Below are 12,980 nucleotides of genomic sequence, written 5' to 3'. Positions count from 1 at the left end.
CCATCATGTTGGTGATCGGACTCTACCTTCACTAAAATACAAAAATTACTAAGTTGCAAATTTTTGTCCCTAAAATGTCCCTCTATTACAAACAATGAAACGTATCGTAACTCTACATTCAATAAAAATATAAAAAAAAACAGTTTTCGTGACCGATTTGTCCAAGTATATTTAATTAAAGTTTGTAATTACGAGAAATGAGAGATTGAGTCTATTTAAATTGTTATGAGAGAGATTGAAGCGGTGTCATCCCAGTGGGTAGGAGCTTGACTTTACTTTGGGGGCCGAGTTCAAATCCCAGCACTCACCTCTAACATTTCTGAGTTGTGTGTGTTTTAAGTAATTAAAATATCACTTGCTTCAACGGTGAAGGAAAACATTGTGAGGAAAACCTCCATGCCTACCTGAGAGTTCTACATAATGTTCTCAAAGGTGTGTGTGGTGTCCACCAATCAACACTGGGCCAGCGTGGTGGACAACGGCCTTAACCCCTTTTCATTATGGGAGGAGACTCATGCCCAGTAGTGGGCCGTTGATGGGTTGATATGATGTGATGATGAATGAAGTCACGGGGAACCCTAGATCTAACTATAATAATTAATAAGATTTCTAATTAATAAACTAATAGCAATACGCCATTGTTTTGAAACTTCCTTATTTTGATTACTTATTAATTAATTATAACTACCAGTTATCTACTTCCAGTAGAAAATGATTTTTTTTTAAATAATAAAAAATTACTTGGCCTATAAATAGATTCAAATCTTTTTTAATTAGTACAACATATAGTTGAAAACCCATTTTTACGCTAAAAATTCGCTAATTGATGTCTATAATTGGGATTTCTACTCGTAACTCAAAAATAGTTGTAAGAATATTAAGTTCTTATGATTAAACAAACTTCTGACCTTTATAACACTTTTATCAATACAGCATTTTTTAATTATAGAGTGGATTGCACTTCAAGCACTCTTATGTAGAACTAGGTTAAAAGTGATTTGACACAAATTAAATCTCAAATTGCTCTCGTAACCTCTAACAAAATTAAAAGAATACATATTTTGATTGGCAATTTGTTGCTAATATATAACTATTGTTAATATGATAATGACATTATTATGTATTAAGTCAAGTGGGCTCGGGGCCTTGGGGTTTGACCCTAGCCTCAATAATAAAGGGGCAAGAGCGCTAGAGGCCTGAACATCATCGCACCACTCCATAGATAGGACTAGCTCCCGTTTCACATCTTATCAGTTGAGTGTATGGACATTTGGTTGACTCACTAACGATAGCGACATGTTAATGAAGTTGATGTGATTTAGAGAAGGCTTAATATTGTTTTTTTTAATTATAGTAAGCCAGCCAACGGACAGGTTACTTTAAATGTTGAGTGAATATCGCCGCTCATTAACATTTCGAGCATTCAAACAAGAGATTCGCTCACCGCTCTTCAATAAAAAAAATTGAGTATCGAAAAAATTCTCGCGTATAACTGATTGCCGTGGAATGCCACTATCAAAGGTGTTGGTAGGATGGTATCTAGCTAGGGTCGAAGCCATGTACTAGACCAGACTAGAGAAAAATTTGGTTCACAAATTGCCCCCTCTGCGGACTGAACCCAGGACCTCCCACTTATAAGAGAGGCGGCCGCTCACCACTGCGCGAGGGAGGTAAAAAAAAAGAAAGATTTCCTTTCCTTTCTATTAAATAAAATTTATATATTGCTACATTCATATTTATTTTAACAACCTCACCCTGTTCAGTCTGAAACTTTCTTGGTGCAAAATTTTCTCGGTAGCATTTGAGTGGTCGTTTTAGAGTATCTAGGCTGAATACATCTGATTAAAATGGATTTTAATATATTGTATTAAAGCTCAAATTTGCCTTCAATTATTGGGCTAAGAACTTTTGTAGATAAGAATGAAAGTACAAGCGATTGCAAAATTTTGTTATAAAAATAGTTGTTTTGTTTGAAATATGCTTGTAGATTTGTAATCATTACACCATGTGGTTATGTTAGTAGAAGTTACTTATAAATCAGTTTAGTATCTGGATCTCGCTATTTTATTACACAACAAATAATTACCTGTTAGATGTTTGTAAGATGTCATCCTTAAATTACTTTTATATTATTTACCATCGTTAAAATTATTTTCTAACAATCATAATAATCCCACGACAATCTGCACATAGAAAATTGTCTTTTACCGCAGCTCAGCCAGCGTACAGTTCAACAACAAACTATCCATTTCTCATGATAATGACATTATTATGTTATTAAGTCAAGTGGGCTCGGGGCCTTGGGGTTTGACCCTAGCCTCAATAATAAAGGGGCAAGAGCGCTAGAGGCCTGAACATCACAGCGTACAGTTCAACAACAAACTATCCATTTCTCCTTAAAGCGGTGATAGCCTAGTGGTTAGAGCTTCGGCCTTCAATTCGTGGTACCAACTTCGGCCCCAGCGGCAGACGTCGTCTCTCATAGGAGAGACGGTTATAGAGTATAGACCCACCATACTGCTCCAATGCCGGTTTAATGGACTTCAACGACTATAAGCACAATTAAGTGATAATAATCGAAATAACAGAAATTTTAAATTCCCAAGATTGAAGCGGTGATAGCCCCGTCGGTAGGGTTTCGACTTCTTTTTCGGGGGCTCCAGCTCTTAACGCACCTCTAACTTTTCTAAGTTATGTGCGTTTTAAGCAATTAAAATATCACTTGCTTCAACGGTGAAGGAAAACATCTTGAGCAAACCTGCATGCCTGAGAGTTCACCGTTATGTTGTCAAAGGTGTGCGGAGTCCGCCAATCTGTACGGGGCCAGCGTAGTGGCCCTAACACCTATTCATTGTAGGAGCAGAGTCGTGGGCCGGTAATGGGTTGATATGATGTTGATGTTGATAAATGCTTCGCTGGAAGTTGAACCCGGGACCTCCAACTTAAAACCACAGCGTATCGCGGAGGTAGTCAAAAGAAATTATAATTATTAAGTTTATGGTTTCACGCGTATTTTGTACGAACATTCGTTTAATTGTATTTTCTCGTCGAACTAAAAATGTCAGTCAGTATTTCTAAAATCTTTTGCCCTGCCACGTCTTTTAAGATTTGTAGCTTCCAGCCTTTACAATCTGTATGATAACTAAACCGCGCTTTCACTAAAGCACTGCCATTGTTTGTCAGATGGACATGTTGAACGGCGTCCTTGGCGGAGTCACGGTCATTATCAGTCATAATGTCTGTCGGTGGCGGTAATAGGTTACCAGCTTTAATTTGTGCATCACCATGGCCTTTAGTACTCATATATTGTATTCAAAATAACATCAAAACTAGTAAAGCCCCATAGAAACAACAACAAATATTCCTACTAATTATTAAATATGCTATGCACTCTATCTAGCCACAAAGTAAATGTAGCTTGTGTTAGGGGTACTAAGATGACTGAGAATATTTTTTTTATGAATAATATACATAAATACTTATAATATACAGATAAACACCCCGACACTGAAAAACATTCATGTTCATCACAGAAGCACTTTCCAGTTGTGGGAATCGAACCTACGGCCTTGGACTCATTGAAGACCAACTGCGCCAATCAGCAGTCAAAAACAAAGAAAGAAGAAATGAATTTGTTTGAGTGGTATTCATACATAACGCATGATTTGGCAGCGCCAGAAACATACTCATCGCAAATTTTGTATGAAGATGATTTGTTCCCATCAGGGCTATTCAAAAAACGCTCAAACCACTATTATACATAAAGTAATTGTATCTGCCCACAGACTTAAAATAAACTCAGACTTCAGAATAAAAATATGGATTTAACTGCATAATTTATGGCAAATTTAAACAGCTAGCTAAATTCGGCATCTGACATCCGACTACCAGCCTAATTTGAAAAACTCTTTTCCGCCAGATAGCCTGTTAATTAATCCTAGTATCAACACCCTCACGCTGATCCACAGAAAGCATAGCTTGTTTAATCAAATAGTTTAAAAACGCATCGCATATATTTTGTAGACAAGCTGTGAATGCTGCCGGAACCGTACACTTCCCCGGGATATCCAACATATGTGTTAATCCAGAGTGTAATCTATATCCATTCCGAAATTCAGTCTTTGGTCCAGTTGGTTTGGCGTAAAAGAGTAACAAACATCTATCCATACAAACTTTCGCTTTTTATATGACACATCTATAGGCGAGGGTGAACGTGATTCTTGGCGTGGCGATACAGGCCGTGGCGACTCTTCGCCACGCTATATGATGGAATATATTATCTTAATATATATAAATCTCCTGTCACGATGTTTGGCCGCGATGGACTCCTAAACTACTTAACCGATTTTAAATTAAATTGGCACACCGTGAGCAGTCTGCTCCAACTTAAGAGATAGTCGCAATTTTATTTTATGGCAAATTATTTGTCTATAATTAATTGACAGTCACATGTTAAATAAGTTATAAGTTATTTAAAAACGCATCGCATATATTTTATAGACAAGCTGTGAATGCTGCCGGAACCGTACACTTCCCCGGGATATCCAACATATGTTATATATATATACTACTATACTCATTTAAGGCTTAGCGATACGGAATACTTTAAAAACAAAATCAAACGCAGACGAAGTTGCGGGCAATAGCTAGTATACTATACGTATTTGAGTTGTCGCGATTCCAAATATTTTTTTAACAAATAATCATTTTATGAAGGATCCATTTTTTAATGCTTGATCTTTTCATTATGCCATTGATAATACAGTCAGAGATTCCATCGCTATTGCACGCGACTTCACCTTCATTTGTATTTGTTTTTGAGGCTGTAATTGGAACAGTTTATTCGAGAGTTATGCCATATGTGATTCCTGTCGTAATCTTATATTGTATGCATATATTTTCGATGTTTACTTTCATGTGCCATTGAGATGTCGTGAAATATCGAACATTTTCAAACATTTTTATATTATAAGTAGGAAGTAAGTTTCATTTTGTTGAGATAACCCGAGCTATAATGCACACCAGTTACTACGTGAATACTTTTTTCGTTCAGCATTAGCGAAAGACACACCTACAAACAATCGTAGCATAAAGAGCGACCTTGACCGCGGTTTGCGATAGTGGAGCCGTCAATGCCGCCGTCTGCCGCTCGACTAGGTACTACAACTTGCAGTAATGTAGTAATGAACTAGAACTGGCCGCTGTGTCGCAATTTCTCCAACAAGAATGCTTAGTAAATCAATCTATGCTATTTACAATTCTTATTGTTTGTACTGAAAAGGAAACGAAACTATAAACCGAATTTTACCATTTATTTTACGAAACAAATCAATTTAAGTTACATAGGCTATAATTTATTTAATAAAAATAGAGATCCTTAAGGAAATATCATTATTTGGCTCAGAAAACTGATACACTATATCTATCAAGATATCTGAACACTAGATTTACACACATACCGACCATTTATAATCTCCAAAAAATCTGGAAAGAAATATAATATAACTATTTATCATAGTTAAGACAACAGAAACTTTTGTGTTCTAAAATTTCATAAGATCTCCGTTAGAAACAAAAGTTGGATCATTGGTTTTCATTCTTAATAAATGAGTTGATTGCGATGACACTCGAAAGGTACAAAGTTGTAGTTTTTCCCAATATCGAAACTTAAGCGGGTAAAACCGCGGGGCGCGGCTTTTATTGTAGATCAATAATATAGTCAATTTCAATGCGTTTATTGTTTTCTTTCTAGGTTTTATATATTTTACTATTTTTATCAACGCAATCAAGTTCACCAACCCACACTGGCCGGCGTGGTGGCATTGTGGGGAGAGACTCGTGCTCTATAGTGGGTCGTTAATGGGTTGATATGATGATGATCTTCACGTTTGTAACCAATGGACGTCCACTGCTGGAATAGGTCTTTTGTAGCGATTTCTAATCGCCCATTACTTGCCTACTGCAGGGCACGGCTCTCACACACATGCGAAGGGCCACCGCGCTGGGCCAGTCCGGATTGGTTGACACCATATAGAAAGAACATCATAGAGAACTTTCAGGCATGCAGGTTCTCTCACGATGTTTTCTCACCAAGCTACTGAAGGAGGCGCCACTGACGCGCGCACTCCGTACCCTCAATGTGATAGCCGAGATGACGGATTTATTTTATTGCACTCTGAGTGAACTCACAAATATAGCGATTTGGATTTTATCATATACACTATAGTTATATATATTATTAAAATTTACATAACATGCTGCATTGTCGTATTAGGATAACTTTTTCCTGTAATGACAAAAATGTAAGATGGGAATAAATTAATAAATAAATGTTATGCTTCATCGTTAAAACAGGTGATATTTTTATTCAAATTTTTATTCGTCTCAAATAATCTTAGTCTTTAGGAATATTGTTAGCTATTTTTAGGTGTTCAAAGATCTTCATTTCACACAAAACCTCTCAAAAAAAATAATAATCAGAGAATAGAATTTCTTCTTTTGTAATATATACCATTTCGTATAACTTGATTAATAGGTAAAGGTCACAGACAAATTGAACAGTCTAAAAGTTTCTTGGTAATAACCTCGTACCGTAATGAGAAACAATAGTATTAAATGTAAAAAAGAATTTAGAAATTAGGACACCATTGAAGTTCACAACTTATTGTACTGTGATAAACTGTAATGAATAAATTTTTGAAGCTCGGAGGGCGGTTTTGTGTAATTTTCCTCTGAAGCTGATATATATAAGCATATTGTGAGGATAAGTGAAGACCTATTTGGCATCATTTGGTTGCATGGTGCTGAATTTATAAACTCACTTGTCGACTTAAATTTCTTATTTTCGTGTTATTTTTTTGCCTCGAAGCCTGCCCTGTTTCCCGACGAGCGGTTGTTACAATATGTTACCGTCCCTGTATTTTAAAGTTAGCGGAATGTTTAGCCAAACATCATAGTCGATAACTTTCAAATGATTTGTCGAAACTACTTATTTTAAAAAAGAAAGTTTATCTTATTTAAATGTGCATTATTAATATAGTATCCCGTTTAAATGTTTTACTTTTGGATGTCACTACGTAAAAGGTAGATCAATTGTCAGGGAGTTTTCTTTAGAACTGTTTAAGAAAAATAATCCCGACATTCATTTTGTTGGACTAACTGTAATGGTGGAAAAATGTAAGTTTTTTTTTCCATTTACTTGAAGCCAATTTGTTATTCTTATTAAGCTAAATCAAAGCTTTATAAACTTCTGTTCAGTATTGCTTGCGTGAAAGACTACCAAACATCCAGACATAGCTATATATTGATAACATGTATAGATTCCAACTTTCGCGCTTATAATATTAGTAGGGGGTGGCTGGTTGTGTCTACTAAATTTTTTCTATTTTATGACTCTCCCTTTTTTAAGACTAGTATTTTCCTTTCCTATTTCTATGAGATAAGGCGAGAAAGTAAGATCTACCATTTTCTCGACATATTCTTATGATATAAGGCGAGAAAATGTGAGATATGGCGAAAAAAACAAAATTACGGCGTGGCATGATTCTTAATCCATGTTAGTCTTTGAGGGAGGGTTGGTGCTACGTTCTTTTAACATCATTTTCAGTCGCTTTGGTTTTGCCGCTTTATTGATTTAATGAGTAATTATAATGTCAAACTGGTATCGGTGGTTGGTATGTACAACTGTTGCGGCCAAAGATAAACTAAAACGGCATCAATAATGTGCCATACAAATATTGGAACACCTGTGGAGTACGTCACCGACTGTTACAAACACTTGCCATGGATGCTTTCATGACTTTATTGTGGTCACACAATGAATGATCGAATGAATACACTTTTATTGTACACCACAGAGAAAATTTACAGAGATACAAATACAACAGCACAATCAACATTTATTAGTAGATAATTTAATGCAACAGGTTCTTCTAAGGATTCGTAAATGTATACTTAAGCGTTCCCGTGGCTCCGTCGTCAGGCGGTGAGGAGGGGTTTAAATCAGGTATCTCACCTAATCTCCTCGCCTCCCGGTGACGCGGGGGTATTCGTAAGGATTTCTCCACGATAAAAAAAAGGTTTAAGTAGTTAAAATTATCTGCTCCTTATAACACCGGTAAATTCATGCTCCAGACCAGAACACAGTGCTGCTACGCGGCAGAAACAAGCATAACGAGCCCTGACACAAAAAGGTCTACAAACTACTACTAAAAAAGCATTTTTACGTTTTTCTTTACCTTAATTGCTAACAACCTATTACTTCTATTATTGCAACTTGGCAGGCTGCTGTCACTGTTTTTGTCTACAATTAATTGGCGTTATTTTGACACTGTAATACGAGTGCCCAAGGAACTAAAATACATCAATCCACTGCTTGACTAAAGGCCTCTCTAAACGTGAGGGTTTGCTCGTAATCACCATCTTGGGCAAGTTAGCCCTTGACTTCAACACCACCTCATGGCGATGATTCTGATGCAGATGTTAGGAAGTATGGCAGTCATACCCCTAATAGGTTTCTACACGACATCGTACCAGAACGCTAAATCTAAGTGGCACGGCTTTGTCGGTAGGACGATAAATACCACAAGTCTATTATCAGCCAACTAGCGGTCCCTCGCGACTTCGTCCGCTTATGGCTTGAGATACAGGTTCTACCTAGTTCAAGCATCAGTCCCCACATTATAAATGTGTAACAAAATAGCCCGTAAGCAACATCATATTGTACTCATACTTATAAGTAATGTGGAGAAATAAATAAATCATTCATTCATTCATATTATGAGTCAATCGAGAAGTTAGAATATATGTGATGCTAATATCATAATAGCTATGTACCCACTATTATGTTACGTGGTATACTGAGTTAATAAGTTGTCATTATTTTAGATGATACATACATACATACATCCATCCTCACAAACTTTCGCATTTATAATATTAGTAGGATGGTACGGATGCAGTCGATCGTTGTCCTTACCTTTGAAGGCGCCAAATTTTATAATAAAATACCTATACTTATAAAAAATGTAAACTCATTCAATGTATTCAAAACTAAATTAGCTTCTTATATATTAAGTAATACCAATACATTTAAAGACGCATACATTGAATAAGTAGATAATAGTAAAATTGAATTTAGTTTAGTCTAATGGCGAAGTGTATTAATTTATTATAGAAAACTAAGTTTCCTATGTAAGTGACTTAGGTCTTTTTATGGGAATAAATGTCTTTAAACCTAAATCTATATATGCCTTGCGACTTACTGTTATTAGTGAAGCGTTATGTCCTTTATCTCCCACAATATTTATCAGATTCTTATTAAAATAACACAATACATGATCGATAGTGTACACTTTCAAATAAAAAAATTATTATTAAAATCAGTTCGAATTTAACGGAGATAGGAAGTAAAATTGATTAAATTTGTCATCCCATTTCCCGGAGGAATCTTATTGTTTATCGGAATAAAAAGTATTCTACGTGTTGACCCGAAATATCATCTACCACTATACCAAATTTTATTTCAATCCGTTCAGTAGTTTTCACGTGATGCCCGGACAGGCAGACAGAAAGAGAGACAAAAATTAAATAAAAATCTGTTTTGGACTCAGTATCGATTATAAAGCATCCCCCGGTCAAAATTTTCAAAATATAATTAACTAGCTTTTGCCCGCGACTTCGTCTGCGTTTGATTTTGTTTTTTGATGTAGCAATAAATTTAGTTGATGATCTAAAAAAAATTAAAGTATTCAGTATCGCTAAGCCTTAAATGAGGAGTTTGCTGCTGTCCGCTGAGAAGTTCTATCTCCAACCACAGTTTGAGCAAAATTAAACACAAATTATAACCTCTATGGTACAAAAATAATTATTTAAATCGGTTATAATTTGTCGGAGTTATGGTGTAAAATCGTCCAACACTCATGTCGGGATAAAAAGTATTCTATATTACTTCGGGCACTTCCAAGAATATGTGTACAAAGTTTTATGAGGATCACTTAAGTAGTTTTTGCGTGAAAGCGTAACAAACAAATTTACATTGACATTTATAATATTAGTAGGGATTTACAGAAATCTTCTAGTTACAGTTTTATTATAAGTATGCGATAGATATATTTTTAAGGCCGAACTTTAGAACCAGTTCGTTCCTCCATGTTATTTTATTAATACGGGACCAAGAGTACTCTGATTGATGATATCAGTGATACTCGTATGTTATTACGAATGCGATGGGATCAATATCTCAGTGTGTAAACAGTAAACACTTGAGACAAGAGCATCAGATATTAACTGGTACTGTTTTTCGCAAACAAAACCATTTGTACAATAAAAATATAGGACACGATGTACTATCGAATAATAATGAATTATTGTACAGCAGGAAAAATTTATAAAACTGAAAAGCAATAATAAAACGGCGTATAAAATTTGACTGCCTTACCGCTACATAGTGACCGTGTTCCAGGCAATCAATCTATATATAAAACATTCAAAGTCCTGACTGACTGATAATCATCCACAGCTTAAAATGTGACAGTAGGTTCTCAAAAAAAATTCAAAAATTTCTTTATTCATGTAGGCTTATCACAGACACTTATAAAGCGTTCATACATATATGTTTTCATAATGGTAAGGGGATGGTGATAACTTCATTCGCCAACTTAAACCTAAAGCTACGAGGGTTCCAAACGCGCCCTGCTCTAAGAAGAGCCGAGTAAATCTCAGGTATATATAAACTCATTTTTTTATATTAAACAAATATTTTAAATTTGAAAGGGGATTGTTTATCTTTCCTTCACGCTCAAACTAAGCATTCAATCGACTTGAAATTTATAGCAGTACAGAGTAAATTGATAGATTGTTACATTTTTATTGATCTTCTTACACAATCCATAATGATTGAATACAAAATAGTATGGAAGATTATGGTCTTAAGAAACTGCACGCAAACGCAGTTGCGGTCACTGAATACATTTCTGTATTCTTACGTTGTGGTATATCTGAAGATTTTGGATTATATTGATTATTAATTGTCGGGTGTTGTAGGGTTTTGTACAAAATGATTGACCCCACTATTGATTAAAATAAACTTAAGATCGTGATTGATCGTTGTAGAGTCCACCATAAATTTAATTTTACGTATGTGTTTTTACCCTACTCTTAGAGGAAATATCAGTATTAACTTGTAATGAAAAAAATATAAACTACTTTAAAATACTCTGTAAATGTCTGCATATTATATGTTATTTTTTATTTTATCCCAAGATTTACATATTAATTTATGTAAATAAGATTTACATATTAAAACAACTAAAAAAACGTACTTAAATTTTTTGTTACTGATAACTTCTTGAATTTTTTTTTTTAAAAGTATTTCCACTTTGAAATACGTTGATTTTTTTTCGCTGTGTAGAACTACATAGATTATTTTAGATAATAGTCTTAGTTCTTTAAACTCATTCAGCAGCTCCCGACAGCATTCCATTTAAACTCACCGGGTTTCGGCGCAGATGTCTCGTCTACAGCACTCATTGTGAAAGTGGGATAACTCAAAACTTCCAAAAAATATTTTTTTATTTTTTATTACGAATACAGTTCACTCGCGTCGGGTGCGCTCGTGGCGCGACAAGGGCAGTGCCTTGGAGTGCAGGAAGCCCAGAACAGTGCGTCCGCGCCGTTCGCCGCATTACTTATACATCGCGTCGACATCCGACCATGCCGCGGATTTCCTTCCTATTTTATTGTTTACTAATATCGATTTAGGATAATTGTTTGACTAACTGGAACACAAAAAGAAATATCCTTAACAATGTAAGAGAACTACCCTAGCAGAACTACCAAAGCAGTCTAAATCGACTTTGACCTCGAATTGATATTTTTAAATTCCCAATTATCATAATTACCTTTAAAATTTGCTTAAAGATTACGTCTCGGAATATTACTGTATTCGTATAAATCAAAACCCTTAAAGTTACTAGCTTCTGATAAATACTTTGAAAAATATTTTTTTTACATATTATGAATACAATATGATATTTGTTTATGAGTGATGCCTTGTTCATTTTGTTGTTTCCTTTAAGTTCAGGTTAGTGACTAGCTGTTGGAAAACTACATTCAAATACAGGGAAAACAAAACTGTGAATTTTTTAAATTCCAGAAATAAGAGGTATTTTAATCAGCCAGAATTTACTTAAGAGACTTTTTTATTGTAATAATAATTGATGGACAAAGCACATATAATCTGATAGTTATTAGCCAAACCCTTGCCTATATACTGAGCAAAACTCCCTAGGACATGCATGGAACACTAAACTCAAATATGCAATGTAAGATGGTGATGACAATAAGAACAACCGGATAAGTTTATTGTGGGCTTGTTCCAGGGCGCGTTTTGAACTCTTGTAGCTTTAGTTTTAATTTTAAGAATGTTGTTTTGGCCATCACTACTCACTACTATGTACAGATTTTGTATGTAATCAACGCATCAAAAGTGCCATCTATGTGCCTATTTTAATAAAGATATATTTGACTTTGACTTTTACTTTGAAGAAGTACAAAAAATAGAAAGCTTTATTGCATGCATTACTTGTGGCTAAAGCTGTAAAATATATCTAAAAATCAACCCAGTACGGGGTGTTCCCATCAACGAACTGTTCTAAAGTTTTCCGGAATGTTTGTAATTTAGCTTACTGTAGTAATTATTACTGAACAAAAAACCAAATAAAGTAAGGAAGTTGTACAAGCAAACACCAAACGCTCATACAAATACACTAATAAACACAAGAATACCACCTCTTACGCCAAACATTATGCATGATCATATTTAAATACAAACCGGAGCATTACAAAAATTGTCACATCTTTACCAACTACACGTGTGGAACTAAGGAGAGGTTGTTTGACTGTTTATTTCTAAGCCTTCATTGGTCCGTCGGCCCTGGCTGTCTCAAATGTCCGATCGATAATAATCAATAACTTTTATT

The 12,980-nt window shown here is 35.1% G+C and overlaps 1 protein-coding gene across 2 annotated transcripts in view; it reads right to left on the bottom strand.

Annotated features, from left to right (window-relative positions):
* LOC120628921 (putative inorganic phosphate cotransporter) overlaps nt 1-11,645 on the bottom strand; it is a 29,084-nt gene extending 17,439 nt beyond the window's left edge. Inside the window, exon 1 of one of the 2 annotated variants that reach the window (XM_039897594.1) lies at nt 11,493-11,645. In XM_039897594.1, coding sequence (XP_039753528.1) covers nt 11,493-11,529 — 37 coding nt within the window. In that variant the 5' untranslated portion in view covers nt 11,530-11,645. Of the gene's footprint in view, nt 1-5,463; nt 5,479-11,492 lie in introns of those variants that run through there. The other variant, XM_039897595.1, reaches the window with a different exon arrangement.
* Nucleotides 11,646-12,980: the final 1,335 nt, after the last annotated feature.

This window comes from Pararge aegeria, chromosome 13 (assembly GCF_905163445.1).
Source record: "Pararge aegeria chromosome 13, ilParAegt1.1, whole genome shotgun sequence".
Classification (NCBI taxonomy): Eukaryota; Metazoa; Arthropoda; class Insecta; order Lepidoptera; family Nymphalidae; genus Pararge; species Pararge aegeria.
This window is presented reverse-complemented; position numbering and strand designations above follow the sequence as displayed.